The 15,194-nt window shown below is 40.8% G+C and overlaps 1 protein-coding gene across 1 annotated transcript in view; it reads left to right on the top strand.

Moving 5' to 3' along the window:
- Positions 1 to 3,819: 3,819 nt before the first annotated feature.
- CFAP43 (cilia and flagella associated protein 43) overlaps positions 3,820 to 15,194 on the top strand; it is a 103,500-nt gene continuing 92,125 nt past the window's right edge. The window contains exons 1-3 of the mRNA XM_061193573.1: positions 3,820 to 3,973; positions 5,359 to 5,612; positions 11,527 to 11,623. Of these exons, the coding sequence (XP_061049556.1) occupies positions 3,909 to 3,973; positions 5,359 to 5,612; positions 11,527 to 11,623 (416 nt within the window). The 5' untranslated portion in view covers positions 3,820 to 3,908. The remainder of the gene's footprint in view (positions 3,974 to 5,358; positions 5,613 to 11,526; positions 11,624 to 15,194) is intronic.

Below are 15,194 nucleotides of genomic sequence, written 5' to 3' on the forward strand. Positions count from 1 at the left end.
GAAAAATGGTATAGATGAACCAGTTTGCAAGGCAGAAGAAGTTGAAAGCAAATTTACTGTGCTAGGAAACTACAGCTCTGTAGTACTGCTCTGCATTATAGTGAATCATCTCCAAGGCCTTTGTGGTTGTGTGTATAAGATGTGAACATCTAGATACACACTGCTGTTAGCCACAGGTAAAAGGGCACAGTAGCTGTAATTTTTGTAGCTGTAATTGTCAGTAATATTAACCTGAGGAAGCTAAACTGAACTGATTCTGCTGGTTAAAGATAAAGAGTTAGAGGTCCTTGTGGTAAGAAATAGTTTTCTTCCTTCTAAGTATCACCTGTTTTTATTGCCCATATACACCCACTTGGTAAGAACATTCTTCTGTGAATTTTCAGGAATGCAACTGGAATAAGTTTATACTATCTAATATATAAGAAATTGATATTAATGAGGTGTTTTTATACATGCTCAGGTCATGCCAGGTTTCTACCAGTAAAAACTTATAGCCACAGTACACGTTGTTTTTTGGAAAGCATTATTTCTTTTTCTCTAGTCTAAGGGAACACAGTACACAGACCCTAAAGGCAAAGGAAATTGAACGGAAGTCAGATAAAAGGATATAAAATGGAAGGTACTGATGGATTTTAGTGCTTTTAAACTTTTACTTTTGTGAGAAGTTTCAATGGAGAATTTAATGCAGATGAGACTTGAAGCTTTTGAAGAGGATCTTAAGTCTTGATGAGATCATTCAAACTCAAATCCTGAACATGTAATGATGGTAAACCACGGTCTTCAAAATTTTTTGTACTTAATGCTCTCCTAAAGTGCTATTTTAAATGCTATTTGTGCCACAATGCAAATTGTCTCCTGTTTTTGCCCATGAATGGCCCTTGGAATTCTTTAAATTATGTCCGTGTTAGAGTCCATAGATACCAGTTCTGCAAAATTGCCCCAAGCAACTTCACAAGCCTCCATGGTGAAGCCCCTCTACCTCCAGGTACCACCCGCAGGGATAAATACCTAACTTTTTGTTACACTGTAATGTATTTTATCATACTTCTTAAAAATAACCCTGTTTTCCCCTTTTATCAGCCGCTACAAAGTCTTCCTCTGACATTATTTTGTCTTTCACTAAGTACATGGTTTGTCAAACACATGTGACATAGTGCCACCCACAAATGCAGCAAGGGGTGCCCTGGCCATGGGTCCCCTGCTTTAAAGGACTCAGGCCTCTGTCATGGTAACAGCAGGTAACAGCACCCAACACTCCGCCAGCACCACTGCGACCCTAAAGATATACTGCTGTGACTAACCCCTTTCTGGCTCCAGAGTTCTCAGCTTTTTTCTCTTGAATGCTGTGAGGTTTGTGCTTTGTGCCTCTACCGGTATCAGTAAATCTTTCACAGTGAGAACTGGAACTCATTTTCCTTATTTATCTCTCCCAGTCCATTCTCTGGGATAGTCTATCTTTCCTCTTCCCGACTAAGAAAGAAAGGCCACTCATCTTCCTCTGATCTGCATGGTGCAGAGGTCAGGGCACCTTCTCCTGAATATCAGCCACAGATATTTCCCAGAAACCCAGCTGGAGACCTCCGTTTTCATCTAAAACCCAGTCAGGATTTCATGGAGTAAGATAGCCACAAGATTGCTTTTTCAGTTTGATTCTGTTCAGTTCCTCCTTTGCTCTAGCACAGGGCAAGTTCAGATTCCCAGAGTCATAGCTGATTGCAGCCAAGGTCAGTATTTGTTTCCCAGAGTCCACACTTCCTGCCCACCTTACATCTTCTACCTAACATTTACTCTGGGAGCAGTGGCAGGACTTGCCTCATCACATTCTTCTCTAGTGGTGGCTTTAAAATGCTCAGGTTGTAGTTAAAGGTATATTGTGTTTTGGGGGGTGGTGCATGGAGAGCTTGATGGAAACACAAATAAGCCAACTAGTGAGGGAGTAGCAACAGAAACTGCCCAGAGCTTAAGAAGCACTAGAGGAGAAAGCTTGACTGTTGTCCAAGACACTTCCCCCTGTGACTCAGCAATGTGGGATTTTGTCAGCCAGTTTTGTGTTTGGCACTCGATCTAAGCACTGCCTGTGTTTGGCACTCGCATTTCAGCAAAGAAATTCTTCAGGGCAGAAACACATAGCTCCACTCCTTCCTCATGCCACCTCAGCAAAGGACACAACCATCTCTGACTGTGATAATCAGACACCCAGGAGCATCCTGGATTCTTTCTTCTCTCTTACCCCTCTTTATCAATCCATCAACAACGTCTATAGGTTTTTACCTTTAAGATATTTTTAACACATGGACTCAACAGTAGCTTTCAACTGGGTGTGATTTTGTCCCCCAGGGGACATTTGACAATGTCCATAGATAATTTTGATTGTCACAACTGTGGAGGTGCTCCTGGCAGGGATGCTGCTAAACATCCCGCAAGGCATGAGACCCACCCCCACCCCCATCCAGTCCCAAATGCCAGTAGTGCTCATCCTGACAACCCTGCTTTGCTTCCCTTGTTGGGACCATGAAATCGACTCCTAGCAGATCTTCCTATTTCTAGTCTCTCTACTCTCCTACACAATTGATAATCCTCCTGCAGTCAGAATGATCTTTAATAAACATAAATCTGATCATGTCATTCCTCTCTTTAAAACCATTTAATGTATTTCTGTGGCTCTTAGTATAAAGACCAGAATTCTCAACTTGGCCTTTACCTGGTGCTTTGCTCCTTCTCCAGCCTTCAGTGTTTTCTACTGATCACCCTCTGTTCCAATCACACTGCCCTTCCCAGTTCATACCATCTGTTTTCCTGCCTTAATTCCTTTACAAAAACTGTTCTCTGCCCATTCCCCATCCTCTACCCGCAGCAATCACTCCTCATCCTTTAAATCTCAGTGAAAACAGCACATGCACACGGAAACCAGCTCTGACACTGCCCATCCAACCAGGAGAGGACCACAACATAAGCCCTGTAATATCATGTTCCTTTTCTTCTTAATTCAATCTGTGATTCCTACATTTGTGTAATGGAGTGGATGTCTATCCCTCACTCCCTGGGCCCCACCAAGAAGGAAGTTCTTCTAAGTTCCATGAAGGAAGGCACTGTATCTGGTTTGCTCACTATTTTGTTCCAAGCAACTAGCACAATGCACAGTAATACTGGGTAAATATTTGTGAATGAATTGAAGAGAAGGTGGCAAGATGGGAAGGAGAGACCTAAAGAAGGGAAGAGGAGAGGACTGGAGAGAGGGGAGGGCAGAAGGAAAGTAGAGGAGGGCAAGAGAGTGTATGAGAGGGAAGGGAAGAGGCAAGGAAAAACTGCTGACCTTTTGATCAGTTACTTCCAGAAGCTTTCTGCCTCCTTGAAATAGTTGAGGGTCCATTAGAGTGTGTAATAAGTAATTAAAGGCTTGAAGCTCTAGATTTAGACTAGATCTGGCTTTAAGTCCCACTCAGTTTTGTAGCCTTGGACAAATTAATTCTCTTATCCTGTTTTCCTTTTCTATAAAATGGGGCTGATTGGGGGGTTTGAATATTAAATGAAATAATATCTGACCGCGCTTGGAAAGACGTCTGGCACGGTCACCACTCAATATTAAAGTCTGCTACTGATATTTATTAATTTTGTAATTATATGACCCGTAGTGGGCCACTCCAGCACCCACCTTGGGGCCAGCCCCTCGCTTCGTTCTACGCTCTCCCATTGGTCAAGGCCCGTCAGCACTTCCACCAATCCGCTTGGCTCGAGAGGGAGCAGCTGAAAGGACAGAGCCAATGGGCGCAGGTGTTGCGGTCTCCCGGATACGGTGTAAACAGTGGAGACCGCCCACCCAGCAGCCAGGGGCCTCGGTGTAACCATTGCAGACACTGGCCTGGGTCCGGCGTTTGCTGCCCCCGGCCCGGCTGAGAGACACACGGACCATGGCGCAAGGCCGGGAGCGAGATGAAGCCCAGAACGTCGCCCTCGGCGCGTCCCTGTCCGTGAGGTGCGGCGTTCGCGGCCCCGCGACTGACTCGTCTAGTGGAAATTCTTCCCTCAGAACTGCATCCTCTCCCTATCCTCCGCTTCCTCCCGTCCCTGTAGACCTGCTTTCACGCAAATTCGACCTCTTTTCCTTCAACCCCCAACGCCTTCCTGCAGGCTTCCTTTCTCTGTGACTTCTCTCCATTCCCCTCGTCCCCTTATTCAATGACCACATTTCCAGCTCTTTCCACGCCCCCCCCCCCGTCCCTCACTATTCTGTGACCCCAACCCTCGCTGGCTTACCCAGTACTGCTCTCCTCCACTCTCCATTTCTGCCTCCTCTTTTTGACTATTACCTTCAGTGATCCGTTTTGCTTTCATATATATTCCCCACTCCCCACCCCCATCCCAATGACAGCCCTCCTCCCATCCTAGTGGTCTTTGGTGATTTTCCCCGAAGTTAGGGCCATCAATCCCTTCCTTCTATCTCCTATCCACCGACTCTGGATTTGTTTGCACTTATACTGGCCTTTGAAAAGCATAAAGCGCTGCCCAGGTGTAAGTTAGTATTGCTCTCCTTCCACATTCTAGAGTGTTACCTGCACTATGTTCACACAGCAACCTCCACCAGTCCTGGCTGTACTCTCCATTCCCATGAAGTTTCTCTCCAAACCAGTGTCTTTCTCTTGCCCTCTCCACCATCTTTAAGCATATCTTTACTATTTAAATAGAGGTAGACTCTCCCCCTCTTCTCAGTCCCTCTCTCCTTGGTCTAGCTTACACTCACCAAACACTCCTTACTTAAAAATATGTTACTTTTGTGTTCAAATCTTTTCATTCATGTTGACTTATTCCTTTTACTTTCTGCATTTATCTCTACATTTTAGATCTAAAATATGGCTACACATGCTCCATCTTTGTAAAGAAGCAATTTCCCTACTGGGCTCACAACCATAAAGCAGGCAGTCCTATTCAAAGTTGTTTTTTTAACGTTTATTTTAAAAATCAAAACTAATTTTAAAGGTAAGGACCAGGATGCAACCTGTTTTCAATTAGGATCAAGCTCTTTTCTCTCTCTGTTGTTTTTACTTTTTCTTTTCCAAGTATACAAGACCCCAGAAATCCTTCTGAGATTTTTTCAAGTTTGAACAGAGGTTGTGCTTCACTGGAAAAGCTCTCTGAAGAAGGTTCTTGAGACCTATGGAACTTTAGGTGGCATTTAAGTTTCTGTAGTGCCTGGACTCAAACTGGTCTCACAGCAACCTTGTGTGTTTGGGCAGAAAGGGGGTGAAAAGAGAATAGATATGTTTCAAAAATTTTGATGATCTTTTGTTTACTTTGTTTAAAAAAGAAAAGAAAAAGTATTTGAAATGTATTTTATTGATGTTGATGTGTCTTTTCCCAAAGATGGGTGCAAGGATTCCCCAGGCAGAATGTTCATTTTGTCAACGACAGCACCATTTGCTACCCTTGTGGGAATTTTGTAATATTTATTAATATTGAAACCAAGAAAAAGACTGTACTCCAGTGTATGAATGGAATTGTGGGTGTCGTGGCAACTAACGTTCCTTATGAGGTTGTGGCTTTTTCTGACCGGCGGCTGAGACCCCTCATCTACATATACAACTTTCCTGGATTAACCAGAAGGACCAAATTAAAAGGTATCTTACAAGACCCTTCCTCTGCCATGACTGAAGGATTTTGTTTTAAGGTGTGACCAGATCTAGCTCTTATAAATGAAGTTTGTTTTTTTTTTGAAGGATTGTTTTTTCAGTTTTGGTGGGTTTTTTATTTGTTTTGTTTTTTGGTAATACACATTTATAAGGAAGGAATCAGGCTGATCACTTAGAATTTAATTAAGTAGGCTAGAACCTTGCTACTTAATATGTGGTCTGCTTACAATTAGCATTGCGTTGCCTAGGATGCTTATTATAAATGCAGAAACTCTGCTCTCATCCAGGACCTACTGAATTGTAATCTGCGTTTTAACCAGATTCCCTAGGTGATTCATACGCACGTTAAACTTGAGAAACACTGGGCTAGAACACTCTATTAGAGCACTAAATGTTGTTCGTAAACCTTTTTCAGAACAGTATTTTCTTTCCTTATGATTTATGGAAAATCTAACCGAATGGATGTTGTATAACTTCTAAAGATAAGTCTCTGAGCCTCAATTTCCTTATCCATGAAATGGGGATAATGGTATCTACTGTTAAGGCTGTGGTGATAATAAATGAAATTATGTGTAACATATGTAATTATATAATACATTTCATATATATATATGAAATGTATATATGTATAATATATATGTCATATATACAATGTCAATCAGTGTTTCCTACCATTTAAATTATTATTGACTCATTCATAGATACAGCTGACCCAGGCTGGGCTGTTGCACATATACTAGGGCCTCCATGTAACGATTCCCTCATTTAACACATCTTGGACAGAAAGCTTAGGAAGGCTTGAGGCTGGTCTCAGTTCTGTAGCTTATGATAAAAGAAGTGTTTGGATCATGCCAAGGATATTCACTGTAATTTAACATTTTATTTGTGGGGAAATTTGTCTGTGTTCTTAACAGACTAAAACAACATTTAAAACATAACCCATTCATACATTGGGAACCGTCTACAGGCATGTCTTGTTCTATTGTGCTTTGCTTTATTATGCTTCATAGATACTGCATTTTTTACAGATTGAAGGATTGTGGCAACCCTGCATTGAACAAGTCTATTGACACCATTTTTACAATAGTATTTGCTCACTTCTTGTCTCTGTGTCACATTTTGGTAATTATTGCAATTTTTCAAACTTTCCCCATTATTATTATATTTGTTTTGGTGATCAGCGATCTATGATGTTACTATTGTATTTGTTTTGGGGTGCCACAGACTACACCCAGATAAGATGGCAAACTTAATCTCTAAATTTTGTATATGTTCTGACTGTTCCATCAAACAGCCATTCCCCTGTCTCTCTGCCTCTCCTCAGGCCTCCCTGTTCCTTGAGACACAACAGTATTGAAATTAGGCCCATTAATAACCCTACAATAGCCTCTAAGTGTTCAAGTGAAAGGAAGAGTCGCACATATCTCACTTGAAATCAAAAGCTAAAAATAATTAAGCTTAGTGAAGAAGGCATGTCAAAAGCCCAGATAGACCGGAAGCTAGGCCTCTTGCACCAAATCGTTAGCCAAGTGGTGAATGCAAAGGAAAAGTTCTTGAAGGAAATTCAGAGTGCTACTCCAGTGAACACACAAATGATAAGAAAGCAAAACAGTCTCATTGCTGATATGGAGAAAGTTTTAGTGGTCTGGATAGAAGATCAAACAGCCACAATATTCCCTTAAGCCAAAACCTAATCCGGAGCAAGGCCCTAACTCGCTTTAATTCTGTGAAGGCTGAGAGAGGTGAGAAAGCTGCAGAAGAAAAGTTTGAAGCTACCAGAGGTTGGTTCATGAGGTTTAAGGAAAGCAGTCATCTCCATAACATAAAAGTGTAAGGTGAAGCAGCAAGTGCTGATGTAGAAGCTGCAGCAAGTTATCTAGAAGATCTAGCTAAGATAATTAATAAAGGTGGCTACACTAAGCAACAGATTTTCAATGTAGATGAAACAGCCTTATATTGGAAGAAGATACCTTCTAGGACTTTTATAGCTAGAGAAGAGAAGTCAATGCCTAGTTTCAAAACTTCGAAAGACAGGCTGACTCTCTTGTTAGGGGCTAATGCAGCTTGTGACTTGAAGTTGAAGTCAATGCCCATTTACTATTCTGAAAATCCTAGGGCCTTTAAGAACTGTGGTAAATCTACTCTGCCTGTACTCTACAAATCCTGGATGACAGCATATCTGTTTACAACATGGCTTACTGAATATTTTAAGCTCACTATTGAGACCTACTGCTTAGAAAAGAAGATTCCTTTCAAAATATTACTGCTTATTGACAATGCACCTGGTCACCCAAGAGCTCTGGTGGAGATGTACAATGAGATTAATGTTGTTTTCATGGCTTGCTAATGCAACATCCCTTCTGCACCCCATGGATCAAGGAGTAATTTCAACTTTCAAGTCTTATTATTCAAGAAATACATTTTGTAAGACTGCCATAGATACTGACTCTTCTGATGGATCTGGGCAAAGTAAATTGAAAACCTTCTGGAAAGGGTTTACCATTCTAGATGCCATTAAGAACATTCGTGATTCATTGAAAGAGGTTAAAATATCAATATTAACAGGAGTTTGGAAGAAGTTGATTCCAACCCTGATGGATGACTGAGGGGTTCAAGACTTTAGTGGAGGAAGTAATTGCAGATATGGTGGAAATAGCAAGAGAACTAGAATGAGAAGTGGAGCCTGAAGATGTGACTGAATTGCTGCAATCTCATTGTAAAACTTGAAGAGATGAGGAGTTTCTTCTTACGGATGAGCAAAGAAAGTGGCTTCTTGAGTTGGAATCTATTCCTGGTGAAGATGCTATGAGGTTGTTGAAATGACAAGAAAAGGTTTAGAATATTACATAAACTTAGTTGATAAAGCAGTGGCAGAGTTTGAGAAGATTGACTTTAATTTTGAAAGAAGTTCTACCCTGGGTAAAATGCTATCAAACAGCATTGTGTGCTACAAAGAAATCGTTCATGAAAGGAAGAGTCAGTTGATGTGTCAAACTTCATTGTTGTCTTATTTTAATAAATAGCCACAGCCACCCCAACCTTCAGCAATCACCACCCTTATCAGGCAGCAGCCATCAACATGGTGGCAAGTCCCTCCACCAGCAAAAAGATTATGACTCACTAAAGGCTGAGATGATGCTTAGCATCTTTTGGTAATAAAATATTTTTAAATTAAGGAAATTATTTTTTTAGACATAATGATTGCACACTTAATAGACTACAGTACAGTGTAAATATGACTTTTATATGCACTGGGAAACGAAAAAAATTTGTTACTCGCTTTATTGCAATATTTGCTTTATTGTGGTGATTTGAAACCAAACCCATATCTCCAAAGTATGCCTGTACATGGACCATAACTACCCTTCATCTTTAAAATTTCCGCAGGGACTTCCCTGACGGTCCAGTGGTTAAGACTCCACGCTTCCAATGCAAGGGGTGCAGGTTCAATCCCTGGTCGGGGAACAAAGATCCCACATGCCACACAGCACGGCCAATAAATAAATAAATAAATAAAATTTCCACAGCTTTACAGAAATAGAGACACAGATGTAGAGAACAAACTTATGGATACCAAGGGGGGGGTGGGGGTGGGATGAACTGGAGTTTGGGATTGACATGTATACACTACTATGTATAAAATAGATAACTAATGAGAACCTACTGTATAGCACAGGGAGCTCAGTGCACTGTGGTGACCTAAATGGGAAGGAAATCTAAAAAAGGGGACGTATGTCTACATATAACTGATTCACTTTGCTGTACAGCAGAAACTAACACAACATTGTAAAGCAATTATACTCCAATAAAAATTTTTTTAATTAAAAATAAAAAAATTAAATTAAAAATAATTTCCCCAGCTTTATTATTTGGCTGTAGCCCTGTACAAGCAATTGAAAGTTAATTCAAACCAATAGCCAACATTAATATTGAATAATGAAACTCTAAAGGCACTTATAATAAAATTAGGACTAAGTCATCAAGGATGCCTGTTGGTACCACTAATATTAAAACCAACGTGAAGTTTCTAGCCAACACAACAAAATATGAAACTGAAAAATTATACCTATGGGAAAGGGGTTAATGCATAATAGGGTACTGGGACTAATAAAATACTCAGTAAGATGCTGGTTTCAAAATAAATAGATTATTAGAAGTATACAATTAGAAGATTTAAACACTTAGGAATACTCCAGAGAAGAAATGTGACTGACCTTAATGAAGAAAACTACAAAAATCACTGATATAAAATATTTAAACATAGGCATATTCCTGCATGGAGAGTCTGGTTATTATAAAAATATTTCTGATATCTTCACAGAGTATAATTCATAGGTTTATCATATGTTTTAGAGAGCCAAGAGTACTTAAATGAAATGACTATTCTTCCAGAACAAAAAGTAGAGAATGGGAATAATTTGAAAGAGATTGATGCCAAGGCAGAGGGCCCTCTTAGCATTATGGTGCTATAGTCATGTAGAGTGTTGTATTGGTGCAGGGATCACTCCATCAATGGAAGAGTTGAAGGCTAAGGACAGAGTCTAGAATATATACAGCTAAGTATATGATGAAGATGCTCCCCTACACATACACACACAGTAGATGATATGGATCATTCAACAATGGTATTAAAACTATGAGAACAAAAGTATCAAGTTAGGTACTCATGTCATACTGTACATCAAAACATATATCAAACAAAAATAAGAGTTCATTATAAACAACAAACCCATTGAAAAGTAGAAAAAACGTGGTAGAAAACTGAAATAATTTGAGGATGGGAAAGAACTTTTCACACGAAGGATAAAATTTTAAATAGAAAAACTTATGTTTTTGATTACATACAAATTTAAATCTTATGAACATCAAAAATACATGAAAAATTAACAGGCAAATAATAAACTGAGGGAAATATTTGGAACAAGGATGACCAAACATTTTCAGAGCATTTATGAAACAATAAGAAAAAAGACAGATATTCATTAGAACAATGGAACTTGCCCAAACCACAAGACTACCAACGACCAAAAACATAAAAACTCTTCCATCTCAATATTCACTTTAAAAAGTGTCTTTTAAACCAAGATGAGGTTTTTCTGCTTATCAAGGTCACAATTTTTTTAAAGCTCATAATTGCTAGGCAGAGTGCAGTGAAATTGATAGCATTCTTTTTTGTTGAAGGTGGGGGTAAAAATTAATACAAAGACATGAATGTAAAGACAGACACAGGAGAAGGCAAAGCTTGCATCTATGGAACCACACTGAAGAAGAGCAGTTAAAGGAGGGGAAACCAGAGGCTCGTATGCAAGGAGTCAGAAGCCGACACTTCCCTGTTTTAGCATCCTCATGATGCACATTTTAAACACGTTGTTCCTAAGACTTTTAATGTCACGTTTCATTTCTTCAACTGTAGATACAAATGAGAATAGACCTTTTATAGTTGTTCTAAGAACTGGAAGATACTAAGCTAAGGGCCAGGTATGGCCTAAGAGTCAGAGATATGGAAGTAAGGTAGAATTACTACAACTCCCCAGTGTTTTTCAAGTTGTTTGAAAAATTTTTCTAATTACCATATTTCATATATTTATGGAATATTTTATGGTTCTTGGGTCGTTTCAAGCCAAATGGGGACATACATGGTGCAGTATGCTCAGTTTTATACTGAAGACTAGAGAGAGTGATCTTGTGGTCTTAATTCACTCTAAAATCTTTTAAACATGGATCTGAACTTAGCTCATAGCTTTCTGTTAATAGTGTTAGAAATCAACCAAGACATCTCTTATTCCAGAAGCCAAATGCTTTTGAATTACGTAAAAATTATTAGATAAGGGAAATTAAACTATAAGACTGTAGTTAATCTGAACATAATGATTAAATCCTTGTAATGGATTTTGTATTTTAGGCAATGTTCTTCTGGACTACACTTTACTTTCGTTCAGTTACTGTGGCACCTACCTGGCTAGTTACTCCTCCCTCCCAGAATTTGAACTGGCCCTCTGGTAAGTTGCAGCCTCCTGCAGAATTCCTTTCATTGGGTCACATTTTAATCTTGTCCTTCTGGATTGTATCAAAGGACATATACATGAAAAATCCAGAACAAGGAAAAATGGAAGGAATAAAAGTCCTAATCATAAGGTTTAATATAGTCACTACTTTCAGGCAGAAAATTGGCAGCGCAAAAGCTAAAAGAGATTAATTACCATCTTTCTCTTTTTGTTAACCTGTTAAAATATTTCCTTTGTCAGGTAAAGAACACATGGATAAGTACATAAAGTTTCATCTTTTCTTAAAACAATTGGTACCTTTGAATTATTTTCATATTTTCCACTAATGTTGAAATTAAGATTGTCTCTATATTAGAGCTCAGTTTGAGTAATTGTTTTTAGGGACATTGGAACAATTATATGTTCAGAGAATGGAACATTATATCCCATTTTCCAGCTGTAGAGGAAATACTTGTGAATAAGACACATTTTTTTTTTTTTTGGTTTTTGCAGGGTCACTTTATGTGGCCACCTTCAAAGATGCACTCACTCTTCCATCCATAATATAAACTGCTTCAGGGGGGAATTTGTCTTATTCAGGGGAAATACAGAATGTTCCACGAATGATTGAGGACACTCCTTACATACCAGCATTTCTCAGGAAAAAATGTAATAATCTAGATTCCGAGAACAACATTTAGTTTATGCAGAGTTACTTTTTTTAAAAACAGCTTTACTGAGGTATGACTGGCATATAATATACTGCTCAAATATATATATACACACACACACACACACACACACACACACACACACACAACTTGATAACTTTTGACTTACCCATAAAACCATCGCCATAATCAAGATAATGAATATATCCATCATCTCCAAAAGTTTCCCTTTGCTCTTCAGACCCTTCCTTACTGGCTCTTGCCACACATTCCTGTACACCATCGTTGCCCTGCCCCTTGCCCCCAGGGAACCACTGATGTGTTTACTCACATTCTGGATTACTTTGCATTCTCTAGAATTGCACATACATTATATACTCTTTTTTTTGGTCTGGCTTCTTCCATGCAGCACAATTATTTTGAAATTCTCTCATGTACTGTGTGTTTCAATAGTTCATTCCTTTCTATTCCATGGTATGGATGTACCACAGTTTGTTTACCCACTCACCTGTTGATGGTTGTATTGGTTTGCTAGGGCTGCCATTAACAAAGTACCACAAACTGAGTGGCTTAAACATAGAAATTTATTGTTTCACAGTTCTGGAGGCCAGAAGTCTGAGATCAAGGTGTCAGCAGGGTTGGCTCCTGCTGAGGACTGTGAGGGACAATCTGTTCCAGATTGTGAATAACTGTCTTCGTGTTCACATGGTGTTCTCCTTGTATGTGTATCTGTCTCTTAATTGCCCCTTTTTATAAGGATACTAGTCATATTGGAGTAGGGCCACCCTAAATGGCTTCATTTAATTCAGTAAAGACCCTCCTTCCAAATAAGGTCACATTCTGAGATGCTGAGGGTGAGGATATCAACCCTTGAATTGTGGGGGACGCAGTTCAACCATAGCAATACTTAAAGGATGAGTAGGAATCAGCTTTGTGAAGAGGAAAAGGAAGAGGATTCTAAGCAGAGGACAGGCATGTGCAAAGGCCATGAGGTCAGAAAATATGGAGAGTTTGCAGATTTAATTAAGAGATCATAATGATGAGAACAAGAGATCAGCCATGAGAGGCAAGCCCAGAGGGACAGTCTCAGGCCAGCTCATGAGCAGCCTTGTAAATATGTGACCATGTAGTTTACCATCCAAATCAGGACACTTGTGAGAGTGAAAGGGGTATGTTATCAATAATTAATACAGAAGGATACTCACCCTATGTATAAGCCATGCTAGTAGGCACGTCCTTTATCCTAGAGACATTGGGAGACTATTAAGGATTTTAACCAGGGATGTGACATGATTAGATCTGCATGTAAGGAGACTCCTTCTAGTCACATCATGGAAGGATATTGGAGGGAAGTAAGCCATGAACATCAATTAGGAGGCTGTGGTGGTCCAGATGAGAGGTGGCTGTGGCATGGATTGGGGTGGTGAGTATAGGGACAGAGAAAAGTGGAGATGTTTGGGAGGTGTTTAGGAGGCAGCACCATGAGGCTTGGTGACCGACTGAATGTTGGGCGTGGTGCTGAGGGAGAGGGACAGTTGAGGGTTTTACCCAGAGTTGTGACTTGGGAAACTTGAGGACATTGTGGTGCTTTTCAGAAAGATATAGAGAGCATGGGTGGAGGGAGGTTGGACGAGGCAGTGGGGAAGATGAGTTGGGACAGCTGAGTGTGCCTGAGATAAAGAAATGGGGATGTCTAGTTGGCGGTTGATATATCAGTTAGGATTTAGGTTCAGTTGCTGTCACAGAAACCCAAATCACCCTAAAGAGGTGGCTTAAACAAGACTGAAGTTTCTTTCCCTCCCATGCAGCAGTCCGGGTATGAGCAGCCCATGGCTGGTCTGGTGGCTCCCCAGTGTCTGGGACCCATCCACCCTATTTTGTTGTTCTCCTACTCCTAGCGTGTTGCCCTCATCTCTAGTCTGAAGTGGGGCACCAGCCATGTATTCTGGGGAGCCATGTGGAGAGGAAAAGCATAAGGGGAAGGGCACAGACATTTGTTGGAATGCCTAGCCTGGGAGCTGCACACGCCACTGCCACTTAGATCCCACTGGCCAGCTTAGTCACAAGTCAAATCAAGCTACAAGGGAAGCTGGGAAATATGGTCCTCACTGCGGGTGACATGTGCCTGGCTAAAAACCAGGGGTTCTGTTACTCAGAGGAAGAAGTGGAGAACAGATGTTGAGAGACACAATTTGTCACTGTCCTAGATAGCCAGACCCAGAGCACAGGAGAGAGGGCTGGAGATTAACACTTGGGAGTTGTTAAATCAGATTAGTAATCAAAGTGCGAAGAGTGGATTAGAGCACCTACAGAGGAACCTCAGACAGAACCTAGAAGAAGACCAATAAAAGGGACTGAAAGAGGCAGAGGAATCTCATAGGACACTCAGAAGGAGCAGTCATGGAGCAAGGAGGGGCAGAGGCATGGAGGTTCCAGAATATGCCTCAGCCTGGATTCCAAAGAAAGCAGAGCCTGAGGCAGAAGCTCACCAGCAACTTCTTTAGGACGGAGTAAAGTTCCAGGTGGGAGGCAAGCTGGAAAAGGGGGCAGGGAAGGGGATGAGCCAGTGTGAATGCACATTACTTTACTGGGCACCACTTGGCTGCTCTGTCCCGCGGGTGGTCTTCTGAGAGGCCGTAATGGACTACTGTGAACATGGACAGTCCCTGGGCAGTGACGCAGGGGGCTGTGGAAGGGAGAGGAAGATATGGGAACTTACCCACCTACTGCTGTTACCTATCGATCAAAGTTTCCCTGCCCAGGGTATTAACTCCGCCACACTTTCAGATTTATTGCAACCTGGGATGGCCCTGGGCGTGTGGAGCAGGCATGAGGTGTGCCTGTGAAGTTAGTTGAAGCCTACACTGCTGGACAGCCACCGAGTCGGCTAGGCAGAACAGGTGGTCCAGGTCCCA

This window comes from Eubalaena glacialis, chromosome 1 (assembly GCF_028564815.1).
Source record: "Eubalaena glacialis isolate mEubGla1 chromosome 1, mEubGla1.1.hap2.+ XY, whole genome shotgun sequence".
Classification (NCBI taxonomy): Eukaryota; Metazoa; Chordata; class Mammalia; order Artiodactyla; family Balaenidae; genus Eubalaena; species Eubalaena glacialis.